The following is an 18,141-nucleotide window of genomic DNA, read 5'->3' as shown; positions in this document are numbered from 1 at the left end:
GTTTTGCAAAATAACAATTATTTAATTAAATATTAATCTACAAAAAAACCCAAAAACCAACAGGTTTCTGAAGAAAAAAATTATTTTTTTGTTACTATTTTATTTATTTTTATTAAAGTGTCTTAGTTTTTTTTGGTTGGTTGTTTTTTCTAAACAGATTAAAAGTCAGTAAGACAATGCTTTTCTGGTCTAACTTTCAAAATCCATTGAAAACATTTTTAATCAACTGTTTTGACTCTATTACTCCAAATTTTTTACAGTTCCCCATCTTCTATTTAATTTTTCACTGTGTAGTTCACAGACCACCTGAAAGACTACCTTTCTGGAGTCCATGAAACACAAAAGCTAAAATTGCTGCTCAAACACTGACTTTATTCTCAAGGCCTTTCACTCTGCTCACTCCCATAACTGTTACTCTCTTGCATTACACCCTGCATCCTTCAGTCAGTCATGCATCTGTTTGTTCACACTTCTCCCATATTTATACTCCCTTTTATTGGAGTATTGGAAAACTCCCCAGACAGCCATATGAGAGTTCTGAAGCCTCCTCCTCAAGTGCTGATGCTTCTGGGACGGGAGGCTAAATTAACAACCTACAGTGGTTGCAGTGAACATCAAACATTTACTGTGAAGGGCTGATCAATAGCACAGGTACTGAAAAGCTCCTGTGGAGGTACTTGGTAAATGCAACAGTTGCCACCGATACACATATCAAAAGCATGCAGTAACTTGCACAGACAGAGATAAAAATCTCCAAGTTTAACTTGTGAGGACAGAGCCCTCTACTTTCAAAGTGCTTCTACAAATCCAAACCAGAGCTGTTTTAACATCACAACCACTTCGTGGGGCTCACTGTCATTGGAACACTGTTATTACAAAGAGCAGGAAAGATCCTCCCTCATAAGACAACTGCAGCGTTCAAGATGGCTCAAAGCAGTAATTCCATTTTCTTTCAGTGTTTGCTCCTTGGGAGCCAATCCCCTGCTCTAAAAACCACAGATTTCACTAACAGACTTCTTCTAAAGACAAGGGACATCAGCCCAAGACAAAGTCATAGGGTTGGTTATCCCTGACATTCCACTCAGATGGGTAGCTCTCATTCCAAAAGCAACAGGGGAAGTTGGCACTGAATCAGCTGATCCCTGAACACTGACTGGAGGAACAGGATTTCAGCATGAAGAATCTGACTGCAAGATGAAACAACCACAGAACCGGGCCAGCCCAAGAACTGGAAGCAGCATCCATTTCTTGCTACTGATAATTGTCTACACAAAGGATGCTGAGGCTCATTATGGGCAGATCAAATGTCCCAGGAATCTAGCCTTTTTTCTGTGATTCTCCCAGTCAGTTTCACAGGCCTGTAACCCAATACTTGAAAATCTACATATATAATCATATATTTATATATATTTTATACATATATATAAAAGATTAGGACTGCAAGTCAGGAATTCGAGGGACCACATTAAAAGATTTAATCCTTATTCTTCCCTCCCACCAAGTATTGCCTACTGGGATATCTAGCAAAAAGCACTTTAGCTGCTGCCCAGGAGGGCACCTTCAGGAGTGCACACTTATGCAGCCATAGGTCATCCTGAAACCAGTAACAAAAAGCTATTAACATCTCTTTAATAGTACATCATTTGAAGATTTCTTCTACAGTGAATTCTGAGCTTATTCCACACCTAGATGATGAGCCTCACTACATTATTCTACTTTTTAATTTTTAAAACAGAAGATGTGTGCTTGCAAAATGTCTCAAAAATCTGCATTACGAATGAAACAAATTATGGAATAGATTAGAATGCATTAAGCACTACTACTCTACGTACAAACCTGCTGCAGCACTGCCGCATCAAACTCTCAAAAAAAAAAAATCAAGAGACTAAGTCCAAAATACCTCAAAAAACCAGAGAATATGAATGAGAACCATTAACTGAATACAGAATTCTCAACCTGTACAAGAAAATTGATGCTTTCTGTCTAGTCACTGTCAGAAAAAACATATCATGCATCTGAATTCTAAATCATACCCACTGGACAACTTTTCATAATAATTTTATTTTCTTAGTTCTCCCATTTTTTAAAGCAGAATGTAAATTTTCACTAAAAGAGCAGATTCTGGAAAAGGCCAAACAATTCATAGTTCCCATCAGCCATAAAAGTTACTAATTTTATTGATTTCACAAAACTAAAACTAACTTGGGTTGTATGACTTCTTTTCAAGTCTTAATAGACAAGGTGACCTTGAGGCCCTTTCCAAGTCCACCTTCTATGATTATCAAAGTAATCCTCTAATTAAGATGCTTTTCTCAATCTAAGCACCAAGGTCCAACAAGATTCTCATTGGTCTTACCTGTCCAGAATTTCTAAATGACAGAAATGCCAAATGAGATTAAAGAAGGTAGTATGAAGAGAGAATGCCTGGTTTTGAGATAGCTGCCAGAATCTTGGTCCAGAAGAATGACAGCAGGCTATGGACAATAAGAATCTATTTTTTTCCCATTACCCCTGCTAGGTAATATTGGCAGGCAGGCATAGTGACATGGAATGCCACATGCTTCTCTGATACAGCAATGCCAGCAGGTGATGGATAACTGGGAATTTTGAGGCATAAAAAGAATTATAATTTCTCTAAAAATAGGTATCAATAGATATCCAGTTTAAATTTATGGGGCTGAAAAAGAAATAATCAAACCAGATGGTATCACTTAATGAAAAATGAAGTTAAATAATTTGGCGATACAACGATAGTGGTAAAGCCTCATCTTCTATAAAAAGAAGGTTCAAGTCACAAAAGCAGGAACAAATCATATAGGACATGAATTTGACTGTGATTTACTAAACTATAGACATTTCGTAAGGCATCTCACCAAATACGTGAACCACTACATACAGTTAGGCAGGTTCTCCAGGCTGCTAAGAGTCAGCTGAAATGGAATAAAACTTTGACCTTCAAATGTTTGATATATACTTCAGCTAAGGCTATCTTCCCTCTCTAGATGTCAAGCTACACAGGAAACTAACTAGGATAAAACAGTTACAAACCCTGACTAGAATGATTCATTAAATTCCTAATTCTGCCTATAAGATCTAAGCAAATTCACAAAAAAGAAAGAAAATAGCCTTGAGTTCTCCAAAGCAAATAACCTAGTAGGTCAGGATCTTGCCTCTCAAGAAACACTTCTGAAGTTGTAGAGGTTTAGGAAATGCTGTTATCTGTAAGTCAGACTATGCTCTATAGGATGAAACTGGCACCCACAGGATAATGACCTTTAGAGCTCACCCTCCACAATCACTGAGGAGATTCTCATCACAGGCTTCTCTAGACCAAGCTATGTATACAGGAGGACAAGCTTCAAAACACAGCATGTAATATGTGCCTTCTAAATAAATTACATTCTGATGATCCAAAATCATGAACAATAATCTAGAATGTGACCCGGAATATCTTCTACACAGAACTGCAGCCCAATCCTCTAATGAGTCTGATGATTCCAGAGTAACAGACTGAACTGTGGCTGCTGATCCTGGCAAATGCTGCCAGACAGAAACAAAACTCGATGCTCCACTACAAAGCAAATCTTCTGAGGTACAAGAGGGCGCATCGGTCATAACCTGCAATGCAAGAGCTGGATCCCATTATGTTAAAAAACTCAAGGAAAAGGTCCTCCAATACTGAGGAAAGTCACATGCCAGGGTCCACAGATTTTGTCCTGCTGAGCTCAAGAAGTTAAAGAGAGCTGAACTCTTAAGTCAAAGGATGAAAACATCAGATCACCCAGAGATTCCTGTTCCAACATCAGAAACACCAGGGCTTGCTTGAACCAAAGTGAATGGAGTTCCTCTAAACCCGTTTAACACTAAGTGCCATCCCTAACCACAATCAGTGCACTGACATCAGAGAAGCTCCAGGAAGACAGCATGTGCTGCCAGATGGCTTATCTGTCTCCCGACACTCCTGATGTCTGTGCTAAAGCCCTATCACCATTCAGAAAGTTGTAGGTCATCCTTTCAAACCAAGATTAGCTGCAGGAAATAAGCAGGCACTTCACTACCATTTTACATTCCCAGGAACTACATATCCCAAGACAGGAACTCCAGCAACAGAAAACTATCTGGCAGGACTTCTCAAAAAGAGAGCAGCAGTACATCAGTAAGCTGGGGTTCTTCAGGGAGGGTAATTGTCATTCAAAGTTGGTAAGTGATTAAATGGACCACTTATGACCAATCTGTTACACTTGAGCAGCACAAGAATTTGCTACCTGAACTCACAGGATGAGCAAATGGGCTGTACCAGGATGTGCTGCTTATTGTTCTGCCTTTGCATTGGAAGCTGACCCAGAGTGAAGGCTAAGATGTTTGGTTTCTTCAGTCTGCACGTTCCTCAGAAGGAGGATTTGCTCAAATTCATCTAGAACCCATGGAACCATAATGAAATAATTTCCACTAATCACATCTTCTCCCAGGTCTTGATAGCACAAAAGGAGGCCTCTATTTAGTGACTGCTATTGACAGGGAATACCAAGACCATCAGCATCACACCCAGCAAAACAGAAAACACTTGGAAGCTTACAACATTTAAAAAAAAAACCAAAACAACAACAACAAAAAAAACCCCAAACCACACCAAAAGAAAAACAATTACTTCAAAGCCAAGAGGTCAAGTTTAGCACATGATTCTCCACATGACTCTAATTTGCTGATCACAGTATAAAGAACAAAAGAAGCTCCAGCAGGAAGTTCAGTAAATTTGGCTTTTCAGCTTGAGAACAGCATGCTACCTGGTCCAGACTATGATGCTGCAAAGGCATGGTTTGGATCCAGGGAATTGGTGAAACGGGCTGTCAAATCCAAAGCTACCTAGCTGTGAAGGGTGGTAGGGTCTTGAGTGTGGTTAGTGGAAACTATTTCACTGTGGTTGCACATGCAACTGACCAAATCTACTCTTGGAAGAAGAAAAAAACAGATCAGTTATTTCAACAGAAAATCCAGTGTAACAGGAAAATATTGGCTCTTCTACAGACAAGGGTAAGACAGAAGACATTGGAAACATTCACTGTAACAGGCAACACTAAATCATACCTTAAGGCACGGAGAACACCTGCACACTACCAAGGAATGCTCATAGTTAGGTTCTTGTTAGGGTTTTCTCCCATGTTACCCTGCTTTGACAGAAGTAATGTGACATTACTGAGAACAGGTCCCACTCCTGGGGAAGGTTGCTGCCTACCTAAAGGTCTGCGATGCCAAGGGTTAAAGGGCTGTCTCAAAGAGTTGGAATCTCATTTCTCTCTATCTACCCTAGAAAAACACAAGAGGTGAGCTGAAATAGATGACATTGTAGAACACCTTTTAAAATAAAAATACTAAAGCTACACTTATTAATTCACACTAACAAAATAAAATATTGACAACTAAAACCAGACAAAAAAAAAAAAAAGTGCAGGTTCAACCTTGTCTAACAACTGCAAAAATTACTTTGAATAAAACAAACTGGAGGAAACCCTAGAGCCTACCAAACTAAAATATAGCTCTTCAAAGCAGCATTGATTGTGGATCAAAGGGAAAGGCCATCAAAACTTCCCAAGCTACAATGTTGCTGCATGTCTGAAAAAGAATTAACTCAGAACAAATATGGAAATAATAGCAGGTCTCTGTGAAGCCAACTACAAAGAAATCCTTAATACCATAAAACAAAGCTATGTCAAATTTCCCATTTTTAAAGATATACAAAGCTCCTTTAGCACAGTGCTTTAAAACATTATTTAGAGTAACAAAATCAAAGACTTAACATAAAAGTCAAAGGGATTATCATCAGTGGTCTAGCTATGGCAGAAGTTACTCTTCTACTTTTTTGTTTCATTTGTGGTCTTCAAATATGAAGATGCAATACAAAAATACTTCCATACTTCAACATGATCTGCTTCAACTACACTATCTCAGCATACCAGATGAAGCAACAATCAGTTTTTGGACAGCCAGCCACATTAAACAGTACCATGCAAGCTAACAGTTCCAATGGTTGGTTTTCATGGTTTTTTCCATCATCAGTTTCCCTAATTAATTGGCATAATTTTCTTAAAGTTTACAAGAGCAAGCAAACAGCTCCTAGTTAAGAGCTGGATGCTGTCAGGTGACTACTGCAAGAAACACAAGAATTAAGACATGAATATTACTCACCCAATATGCACATGTCACCTGAACCACAAGGACTCTCCATACAACTGTAAAGCAGTAAGTCTTCAGTAACACAAGAAAACCTTTCTTTCAGAACAAAATTTGGAGAAGAAAGAGCAAAAATACTAAAGAGGTGATCCAGCACACAAATAACCAAACAAGGACTACTGTTCTCCTTCTTGGGATTTTCTTCCGCTTTATTGTCAGCTTGTGACAGAGACTTAACTGAGCTGCATTTCAAAATACCACTTACAGGAAAGAGGAAAGGGCAATAATAAGGGCAAGCTATTAATAAAAAAAAAAATCTTTTCAAAATGTTACCATGAACTATCACCCTTCATAGGCAGACGCTCTATGCTTCTGAGCCCTGCATTCCCAAAGTGACTAGTTTCCACTCATTCTGTCCAGGCCTTTGGTTCAAAGTTCTACAAATAACAAAGGATCATGTCTAGAAGTCAAATGATAAAATTTGGATCACTGCAGCATACTTAAAACTGTCATCAGGTCTTATGTGGCACAGTATCCTTGGGCATATTTTGTTCTCAGTATTTCTCTTTATGCAGAATTTTATGACATTAAATTTTTAAGAGGCAGAATTCACCATTTCAGGACTTCTAGCAATAGCTTGAGAGTCCTTGTGAAACTGAACGGATAGAAGATGTTTCATCTGAAAGGAATCACTACAAATTGCTCTAACTACTCAAGTGTTTAACCTTTCTATACAATTTTAATGAGTCCATGTATGATCAGAAAACAACAATACGGCTACATCAAATGAGGATCAACTAAAAGACAGAGGAAAGACAGGATTCCTCCTGCCTTGAAAGGTTTTCTTTTGTTCTCATTCTTTTAAGTGTTCCATCTTAGTCTACGAGACACAAAAAGCAGAAAACTGGCATGGAGATAATGCCCAGGTCATACAATAAGCACTGCTGTAGTCTCCTGCAAAGTACAAAGTGAGTTGACATATCAGGTCTACATCAAAGATATGCCCTTTGGCAGGTTGTAAAGACAAGTTGCAATTTTGTCCATAAAAATGTGTGTTCTACAAAATGGGCTCTGTAACATGAACTGTTAGTGGTATGCCACCATTCCATCGATCCTGCACATGCGTTCATTTCTCAGGAATGCTTGTAAGCTGGGCTGTGTCTTGCCCTAAGATAAGCAGACTTGCATGAGGAAAAAAGCAGCGTGTCACAGACAGAAAGATTCGACTCTCTGCAGGAGACTTCATCCATAAAATGCAAGTTCTGATACAGGACATGCCAGTGGCTCCTGCTTTATTGCCTGTATCACATATTTACAGCAAGAGATTAATATAATGGGAGTCCTTTCCTGCTTATATTTTAGAAATTAAGGGAACAGCTTGAAAAAACACTGCATTGCGGGAACTTAAGTTTTCAAAGACCCCTTAATCAAATACTGAAAATGGGTAAACACAACACTGACAGTCAGTTTGGAGCCTCACCACTTACACATTACAATGTGTTTTAAGACTGCCATGTAATACATTTTTCTGAAGTACTTCTGCTTTTTTCATTGTGAATATGGGAAATGGAGAGCTGTGAAACAATTTCAGGCTCAAGTCCAGTTTTTGTGCTCCTTTTTATCCAGAATTATTATAGAGTACAGCACATTAGGAGTTTCAATACAGATTGAATACAGAGACATGACCGTATCAATTTCTGTCGTAATTTCTGTGAGAGAAGTAGTAACAGAGAATGAGTGAGGCAAAAGTGTAGCCACAGAAGGAAGATGATTTTACGACTGCGAAACAGAACTACTACACAGACACTGTTGGTATCGTAACTACCTCTCCCACAGATTTCCTGAACAGCTTTGAGTAAGGTACTTAATCTTTCCATGTCTCAACTCCGCATGGGTAAAGCAGAGGTCAAGATACTTAACCTCATAGGCATGTTGCAAGTATAGAAACATTTGCATTTGGGAAGCTACTGGGTGCTGCTAATAATAGCTGCGTACGCACAATTGAAACATAAAATAAAAATCTGCTCCAGCACTGTTTGAAAGGTGTACAAAAAATTAAGTGAGGCACCTCACTACAAACAAAGAAAACATAATTATAATTCTGCAGCTCTAGTGAGTGAACTTAAAATAGTTGGGAAACTGGCATGCAAGTACATCATTTAAAGTGTGCATTGTAATATATGGACATGAACAACAGACTGGAACAGTAATACCAGCAAAATTATCAGTATCATTTCATACTTTTAGGACTTCACTTTGAAAGCCTAATATTGTTGCAATGTAAGGGCTTTTATAAAAAATCTACAATGTAAATATCCATACAGTTGCTCTATGTATTAATTCACTCTCTTTTTCCTAAAAATAATTCAGCAGTATACAATTTAACAACCTATTGATCTAGGTAAGTCATGAGTCATTTTTTGTGCGTAGGTATCAATCACTTCATTGTTTACTTGTCTGTGGAAAAAATTGATTTAATCAAACCTTGCAGTAATACATTATCGATGTATCTCAAGAAAACAAAGTCATAATGAACCATCAGGGTCCTAACATAAAACACTGTAAGGAGCAGCAATTTTGGCTTCAATCTTTCATTGTGATTTGCAAACATATGTGACTATATACAAAAAGCAAAGACCAGTGAAAGTCTGTAGTTAGTCTGAGCAGCAGCACATATCATTCACATAACAGACTTGGGACAAGCTCTGCAGAACTTGGCAACCCCAGGAGGCTGGACAAAACCACACTGTGGACCTTGTGTATGTATCTCCACCACTTATGTACAGCAGTGTATCATCTTACATTCTACTTGATTTTAGCAAATCATTACTCTTCTGGGGGGAAATGAGAGGTGGTAGAACATCATGAAAATAAGACTCTTAGCCCTTCTCCACAGCAGTGGCTCAGCCTTTGTTCTCCAGAGGCTTTAAACTTTTCCATGTATTAGACCACATGGGAATAGCAATTTTACTCAATACACAATAAATTCCTTTATGGACATTTGTCAAACAAAATACAGCTTACAATGGTAACTGTAGCACCAACATGAAAGAATAAAGTTAGGATAGCAATTGATGTATTTTATAGACTTTTGAATGCATGTTCATCAGCTTAGAGCACGGAGAAACAAGTACCGTAGCAACATCTGCTGCCAAAACTATTTTGGCAAAGGTGAGTGAGTATTTTACTGCAGTAAAACTTGTGTTACAATCATGAGAAATAAGAGCGTACAGTAGCGACACCATATCAGAGCATCTTCACTAATGCTGCATTATTACAAAATGTTGGGGGATGTACAATGAGCCACACCAGAATTTAGCACTGCCCAAGCCTACGAGAGTACCTCGATACAGCTTTACAGAGACATCTATAGGTAGTGTCTGTCTAATACCTTATAATTATTTACGTAGGAGAGAGGCTGAACTTCCTATCTAGGAATTCGTATAACGAGGTGAAAACATTTTTACAAGGTAAGTGCTTCACAAATACACTAAATAAATAATAGTAATAAGGTATCATTACCCACTACCAGAAACAAATGCAACACTAGTAATGGCATGTTACTTAAACAATTCAGTCTGTATCAGAGATGAATAGAAAATAAAGTTCGTGTAGATACAAAAAAGCAACGTAGCCAGCAGCCTATCTTTCCAGCTTTGTCATCTTTCTACGCACTCGGCTGGAGCTGAACCAGACCCAACTTTGCAGAAGACACGCATACGGACGTGTACAACCATACGTGCTGCACTGTGCGTAACTATTTGTTGTAAAATTCCTAGAATGGAGAGAACCCAGACATACTCCGAAACAGAAAAACAACATAAACAATGTGCTCTGTTACACTTAGCAAACAGTAATACAGTATCATGAAAACAGATACAGTAGGGTACAGACAGTTTCTTAATGAAGTGGGAATGGACCGGGTCTCCAGAGCCACGGAGCCTTTCCAGAAGCGGGTTACATTGCCCTGGATATTGCCCGGCTCGGTGGTGGAAGTAGAGAGGGTGAAGCGAAATCCCAGGACAGAGTTGTTTCTAACGCCCCTCACCCCTGTCCTGTCTGCACTAAAGGGATGGAAAGGCAATTCCCGGCTATTTCACTTTTCCCTAGATTAAAAGGAGGGATTTCCTCGGGATATCTGATGCATGAACTTTGCAGAGATAGACGCGATCCCTGGGTATTTACACACACACACACACGCAAAAAGAAGAAAAGAATAGAGGCATTTCCTCACGCACACACCGCGGAAGGGGACGTAGGTATTTCTCCTCTCCAGGCAGGCGGGGACGGGCGGCAGAGCCGCGGGCTGCCCGGACCGCCAGCCCGGCTCAGCCGGGCACACGCACCCGCACCCTCCCGCCGCTCCCGCACGGGCACTCCCGCGCTTCTTCCCGCTCTCTCGCACACACGCCCCGGCTCTCTCTCCCTCGTTCTCCCTCTCACTCGGAGTCCCTCGCACACTCTTTCCCCCAGACTCGCTCACACGCTCTCGCTCCCTCTGTCTCTCCCCCTCCCGTCCCGCCCCACAGTGGCCCCGACCGCCGGCAACAAAGCGGCGGGCGGGCAGCGCGCCGGCGGGACGCGCTCACAGACACACACACACACACACACACACACACACACACACAATGCTGCCGCTGCCACCGCGGCACCTACCAGGCGGGCAGCCTCGGCCCAGGTGCGGTCCTTCTTCTTCCTCTTGTCTTTCATGTTTGCATCTCATTGAGGTGGTTCGGGGGGGGGAGCGGGGGGAGGGCGGACCGGGAGTGGGGGGGGGGGCCGGCGGGGGGCCCCCCGGCCCATGATACCGCGGCCCCCCCCCCCGCCCCCCCCGGGGCGGGCGGGGCGGGGGCGGCGGAGGAGGAGGAGGGTGGGGGGAGAGGCTCCCCGCGGCGGCGGCACAGCTGTGACAGCTTGAGGGATGCTCCGCCGCGCTCACAACAATGCGCTGTGACGTCACGCGGGGGAACCGCGCCCGCGCCCAACATCCCCGCGGCGGCGGCGGCGCCCCCCGCCCCAGAGCGCGCCCGCCCCCCAAGCCTCGCGAGAGCGGGGCCGCGGGCCGGGGGCGGCGGGGAGGGGAGCAGGATGGCGGGCCGGCCGGCGCCGCCGCACTACAACTCCCGTGGTGCTCCGCGGCGGCTCCCCGGGGACGCGGCGCTGGGGGCGCTGCCGGGGCGGGGGCGGCGGTCGGAGGTGGCGGCGGGGGCGGCCCCCTCGGCCCCTTCTCCTCCCTCTCCGCCCTCTGCCCGCTGCACGCCGCGCCGCGTTCCGTGAAACCAGCCCGAAACACCGCCCGGCCCTCCCCCGGCGTGCGAGCTGTTCCCTGGCTCTTACTTACGGCTGGGGCAGTCCCCCGCCCCTGCGGTGCCCGCCCGTGCCCTCCTGGCTTCGGCCGGAGCCGCTGCGGGAATGTGCCGAAGCGAAGTCAGCCCCAGGCGGGCCGGTGCCAGCGCGCTGGGACCCCGCGTTAGCGTTTCAGCTCCTCTTCTTGTCGGAACAGGAAAGAACATCTTGTTCCAGTGTGTAAACAAAGGGAGTTGATGTGCTGCGCTCGTAAAACCGCCGAAGGAGGTTTTCTTTAATTGGATGACCCAGGATTAAGATACCCACGAAATGCGGAGCGAAGGGACTTGGCACACCTTCCTGAGTTGCAGGATATTGTGATGCGGGGATTTTCCCCCCCCTTGTTTCCTCCCCTCGCCCAGATATTAAACTGCATTAGGAATATTATCGAAATAGATTAGGTATTTTTTTGTTCGGATTGAAACGAGTTAGAAATTATTCAAGGTTTTCTGTATCCATCTATTCAGTGCCTGCTCCCTCCTTTGTCCTCTCAGCAGCACCCGTGTTACGCCTTGCCTTCTTCCTTTGGTAACATTAAACCTTATTTCTCCGTGAATACACAGTTTAGTGGGGGAAAAAAATCACGCCCAACTACCACAATGCTTAGCCTGTTTTATCAAGAAAAGGTCCAGGGCAGCCCTGAGGACCTTCAGCCCCTCAAGGAAACCTGATAGCATCCCCCAAACACTCTAAACGAGCAGTCACATAGCCTGGTGTTTTCGCCCTTCCTTCTCATATTTATGTTTTAGTTGGAAATGATGCACGGGGATAGCACCTTTCCAGATTTCCTGATTCACTCCCACTTACATAAAAATATTAAAAATACGAGCAAAACAAAATTCTATTAAAACAGCTGCTTCTAAATTTAGTTTTGATTCCAGCCTGTATAGTATTAAGCAGAGGATTTGAGTATGCCTCAGAAATGTTCTTGAGAAAAATGTTGCAACTGCAACGTTTCAGGTTTCACAACGAGGTCATGCAAAAATTTTTACAATCAGCCAGCTGTTGAAACAGGTACATATTCGTTTGTTATTTAATGAATGCTCTCTTTGTCACCTTAGTAACATTTAGACAGTAGCTGTTACTATCACTTCTCTGTGTTCTGTGGTTTTGACTTCATTTTCACCTTTTTATGTCTCTATTTCAAATTTTTTACATTTGTATTTCCTTGCCTTTAGTGACTTTGTATTCCAAATCATACAGGTTTTATGCCCATCTCATCCCCCATGCTAAAAGTCTGTAATAATTGAGTACTTCATTACAACTGCCTTAGAAATACCTTCATTGTTTTCAGTATTGAAAATGCAACAAAATAAAACACCATAGGGACATTTATTAGTCATTCCCATCATAACTGCCTGTTGGAAGACTGAAAGAATGTTCTGCATTAATTCCCATCTATTCACAGGTAGCTGCATCATGTACGTAACATGAACTTCTGTTACTCACGAGACCTCTGGTGTTGCAGCAGTGGTGTTGGACAGAAAAGGACATTTGTTGGGAAAAGAAGTTCAGTGAGCCCCTAAAGCTAATCTGGCTTTGTGGATTTTTTGGTTGGTTTGGTTGGTTTCTAGTATTGTCTGCTGCACTCAGGATTAGACTTTCTTTTGGTATTTCTGTGGACCCCTGGAATAATCTTTTTAGTTCTATATCCTTTCTATTACAATGGTGAAGAAACAAGACCAGTGTCATGCTGTCATTTAATTTATTTGCATCTTTCCTACACAATCCAGATGCTCCTAAGTCATAGAATGGTTTGGGTTGGAAGGGACCTTCAAGATCATCTAACTCCAACCACTCTGCCATGGGCAGGGATGTCTCCCACTAGACCAGGTTGCCAATGCCCCACCCAACCTGGCCTTGAAAGCTGCTTCTGTTGTTCACATGGAAATATTTGGGAATCATATAGGGACAGGTAGTGGCACTGCCTTTGCTGGAGAAAGAAAACCTCTTACACTGTTTGCTGTATTGGAAAACCCACTGGAGAGTACCCACCAGAGCAGAGAGCTGGGGGGTACTCTCTGTTTCATGATGGGGGAAAAAAAAAGAAAAGGAATGTCTACTCCTAAAATAGATTTTTTTCTCTGCAATAAGTCTTGTAGCTGAATCCAATAAAGTTTACCAGCATACACAGAAAACAAGTGCCTCAACAGAACAGTTAAAAATCATACGTAAGTCTAGAAGCACAGCAGAAAAAGGTCAAGTTTATCTTATGGAAGAAGGCATTTCCTATTGATTATAGATAGTATTTACTGCATGAATTGGACCTGACAGTACAGGATATCATAACTGTTGCTTGTCTAACTAAATTGGCAACAGGAAAATTGAGAAATGGTGTACTGCCTTCAAACTGCATCCATTGGAACTATGGCTAAAAGCTCAGCATATATAACATGTACAAGTGTGTATATGTGTGTGTGTGTAAATATTTACAGCACATCGTAAACCAGATTGGATAACCTGCAAATATTGCAGAAAGATGTTGCAATAAAATATATAATTAATTTTTACCTAAGCAATATTTATGTGATGTTACAGTACCAGATGTTACTGTTTTGTCCATGGATGGAATCAGTTGTTTATTATGGATGTATTTGTGTCCAGTTACTTTTTCTTGAAGCAGTAGAATGGTCATATAATACTAAAATAACATTGGAGGCTGATTTCTGAGCTTCAATACCCAGCGAATGCATTTGCCTGAACTGCTACAGAAGTTTTAGGCCTGACATCATCTAGTAAGCCACCTGTAGAACATTATTCTTGTCGTTTCCTGCATACAAAAATTACTTTTGATGTCTACTGCTAATATTTATTCTTGTGTACAGTAATACTCCTGTTAAGCAGAAATCTGTGACCTCTTCTTCTTATGCAAGTGTTTATATATATATAAATATGCATTGCTTCAATACAATGAAACACTGTTTCAATACAAATTCCAGCTTCAGCTCTTACAAAAGAACTAGTATCAGCTGGTACATGAAAATGCCATATGTGTGCAGAATGATTTATTCACAGCATGACAATTCAATCTAATGTGCCACTTCTACAATGGAAATTATATTCTCTACAATTGAGCAAGAGATGCTGAGTTACAAGATAATTAAAAAAATACCCCAGAAGATACTAATGGAGTCACTGCATTTCATAAATTAGTGTCAGCACAGTGGTGACAAAAAGCAAAACAGAAAATTTGGGTTTGTGTGGACTTAGGGAAACCAAAGCCATTGGGATTGACAGTTGACAGTTAACCATTTACAGATACTGATGTCATAGTTGTAGAGTGTGTTTTATACTATTGATTTAAAGAATGCCTGTTGCCAAGTATCCAGTTTGAGCTTCACAGCATTTATTACACTTAATGGAACTTTTCTCTTTTAATCATATGCCATACGGACCTGAATCAACATCCTGATTTTTTTCAAGCATGTTACTAATTCTAAATGACAAGATCAGAATCTGGTATTATCAGGATGATGTTACTGTATTTGGAAAGTCTCCTGAAGCTGATGAAAAAGCCCGGATCCTATAGGCTATCCTTGAACAGGTCAACACAGGAGGGTGAAAGTTAATTTTGCTAAATACTAAATCAGATGCACAGTATTCTTTTCTTGAGCATGCCATCTCTTCTTTGAGATTGGTAGAGGTCATAGAATATGTGGAAGAGCTCACTCTTCTCCCCCTTCCCCCAACCCCTCACACAGAAAAACCAATCCCAACCATATTTTTCAGTTCTCAAATCAAGGTGTACATTATTTATGTACACCTAAATGATGTACGTTTATTCCTAACTGTGCAATACGTGCAGAACTATTAACAGTGCGCTGTAAAATCTAAAGTTTACCTGAGACCTGTTCCACCATAGCAAATTTACAAATGATGAAAGCTTTGACTGTAAATACCGAGGATTTATTCTGTTGGCTTTAGAGTTCACCACAATTGTCATTACTTTTGTCTCAGACCAGGAATGGCCAAATACTATAAATGTAGGGTTATTTCCTCTACTCACTCCTAGCCCTCCAGCAGCCAGATAAACACTCAGGTCTTTTTTAAGGCACTGCAGCTGATCAAATAGACATGGTTGCAGCTAAGCTGAGGTCCACTTTGCCCTCCCAATGTGTGAGAAGTGATGCACCCAGCAGAGAGAGATTCCCAAGCACTCACCTTCCAAACTACCTCCAGGCAACACTTCCCTTGGCCATGCTGGCCATCATTTCTTGTACTACAGATATGGAACCACCCTTTCCCAAATCCACGGGGACAATTTCTATGAGAAGACCATTGTCTTTGAACAATGCACAGTTTACAAGATGCCATAAAAATGTTGGAAAGAAAATATTTCTTTGTGCATACACAACAGAAGAGTAGAGAACCTGCCTCTGAGGCATTGCACTCCAACTGCATACAGATCACACCTCCTGGCAGTTTTGTAAACCTCAGAGGAGCAGGAACTGTCTGCAGATGGCTCACAAGATTACTTTCGTTTTTATATGACACAGTTTAGTCAAATCAAAACCAGAGCAGCTGATAGTTTATCTCATCTGCTCTTTTTTAGATGCTTATCTAGTTGATTATATGGAAGTTGCTGCACGGATTATAAATATGCAATTACAGGAGAAAAAAATTAAAACTTGCAGTGTCTGATTTAACAGAAATTACGTATCTTCCTATCTAGAAAGTGATTCCAGAATTCCAAATGTATGGATGCTATTCTAATACCATATTTCAACCTACAGAATGAGCTTTACCCACAAGATAGACACATAATGAAATATTACCTCAATTTATATATAATTTCAAGGAATTGTGAAGGTGTCCGAGAGGAATTACAGGCAAAAAAAACATGCTCATGGTAAGTCCCAAGTTGTCACAACAAACCAACAATTGTAGGACAAGTAGTGGTATCCAGAACTTGATATGAAGGACTGCAGCTCAATACTAAAACTACTTACCAAAATTAAGACAAGTGACTCATGCAGTCCCATTACAGCCTACCCCTTGCATTTTTTTTTCTGTGAATGACTGATATCACAGCTTCCTTTGGCAATTATTCCAGCTATCTAGCTATCTTTCTGTATTAGACAACAATAAAATGACCAAAAAGAGCATTTACATTGTGTGATATCTGCTGCTGCACTTGCTTTCTGGTATGTTTTCATCCATAATTGAAAGCTGTAAGAAATAGTACCATTTAACATACATACATAATACATAATACTCATAATACAATGAGTATTTTTTTTTTCTGGGTATATATATAAAAGGTCATCATCAGGTTATGGTAAAGTTGATGAATAACTAGAATTTTTAAAGAGACTTGACAGATGATCTAAAAAAAGAGAAAAGTACAAAAAAAAAAAAAATTTCGAAGACCTTTTCAATGGGCTAATTTCAAGTTTAAGGAGTAACATGACATGTATCACATAAATAATTTCCTAAACTAATGCCTGGAGACCTACACACATTGAACTAAATGTTGCTGTGTTGAGATTCAGATACAAAACACGCAGTCCAACAGCATGAAAAGTAATAAAGATCTTGGTTGTACTACAGAGATGCAATTCAAAATTGCCTTTGTAAGTTCAAAAGCCTGGAATCCTGTGAGAAAGGAATTCAGGATTTAAGTTGTCTCTCTAGTTTGTTGGGGGAAAAGGACTACATACAATATAAGCTATCTTTGGGATAAGTACACACCTGCTTGCACCTGCTTGCCAAAGGCAACTTAGAAATATTTTGAATTGTTTGTGCATAATGGATTGCTTTCCCTTACCTTCTCTGCATTATAAGATAAATGAACAATGCAGTCTGCTCAGCCTTCTGCTACTTGCAGGTATCTACCTACATGCATCTGAAACTTTTAGACAATAACAAAAATAGGAGAGAAATAAAATATTAGTTTATTAACACCACAGACTTAGGAAGGAGAATGGGGTTGCTGCAGTGTTGTCAGAGGGCATTTCTGAGGTACACTGATGTGAAAAAGGAACTTCATTGTGGGGAATCTCTGTGTTTAGTCAAGGCTCTTGCTGCAGAAGTGATGGTGAGTTTTCTCTTTTGCTGCTCCTTTATGGCTGTGAAAACAACCATCAGCTACACTGCTTTAGCACAGACCGATAGACAGCTCTGATCTAGATGTATTACATTACATTTCTCTACTTGAGCTGTGCCAGTTCTGCAGGAGGAACAACATCTTCTCTCCTGAACTTAGCAGAGTAATCTGTGAATGCTTGGAGCAAAGAAAGACATTGAAGTGCTGGAGTGTGTCCAGGGAAGGGCAACCAAGTTTGTGAAGGATCTGGAGAGTAAGTCCTATGAGAAGTGGCTGAGGGAGCTGGGGATGTTTAACCTGGAGAAAAGGAGGCTTGGGGAGACCTTATCACTCTCTACAATCACCTGAAAGGAGGTTGTAGCAAGGTAGGTGTTGGTCTCTTCTCCCAGTCAGGTAGTGACAAGACAAGAGGACATGGCCTCAAGCTGCTCTGGGGAAGGTTCAGGTTGGACATTAGGAAGAATTTCTTCATGGAAAGAGGTTGTCAAGCATTGGAAAGGGCTGCTTAGGGAAGTGGTGAAGTCACCATCCCTGGAAGCATTCAAGAAATGACTGGACCTGGCAGTTAGTACTGTGGTTTA

General features: G+C 41.2%; 1 protein-coding gene and 1 long non-coding RNA gene across 4 annotated transcripts in view; one reads left to right on the top strand and one right to left on the bottom strand.

Moving 5' to 3' along the window:
* Window positions 1–11,924, bottom strand: part of LOC121672817 (putative Polycomb group protein ASXL3) — an 87,087-nt gene extending 75,163 nt beyond the window's left edge. Inside the window, exon 1 of one of the 3 annotated variants that reach the window (XM_042045718.1) lies at window positions 11,506–11,924. Coding sequence is in view for 1 of the 3 variants with exons in the window: in XM_042045716.1 (XP_041901650.1) it covers window positions 10,825–10,878 (54 nt within the window). In the remaining 2 variants the exon portion in view is untranslated. Of the gene's footprint in view, window positions 1–10,824; window positions 10,926–11,505 lie in introns of those variants that run through there. The other 2 variants (XM_042045716.1, XM_042045717.1) reach the window with 2 other exon arrangements.
* On the top strand, window positions 10,318–13,194 carry LOC121672819. Its single transcript, XR_006019004.1, has 2 exons — window positions 10,318–10,846; window positions 12,923–13,194. It is a non-coding gene; the product is annotated as an uncharacterized LOC121672819 (long non-coding RNA).
* Window positions 13,195–18,141: the final 4,947 nt, after the last annotated feature.

Source organism: Corvus kubaryi, unplaced genomic scaffold, assembly GCF_017639235.1.
Source record: "Corvus kubaryi isolate FWS band 111438036 unplaced genomic scaffold, C.kubaryi_AGA036_p1.0 64988, whole genome shotgun sequence".
NCBI lineage: Eukaryota > Metazoa > Chordata > Aves > Passeriformes > Corvidae > Corvus > Corvus kubaryi.
The sequence above is the reverse complement of the archived record's forward strand: the minus strand, read 5'-3'. Positions and strand labels throughout refer to the sequence as shown.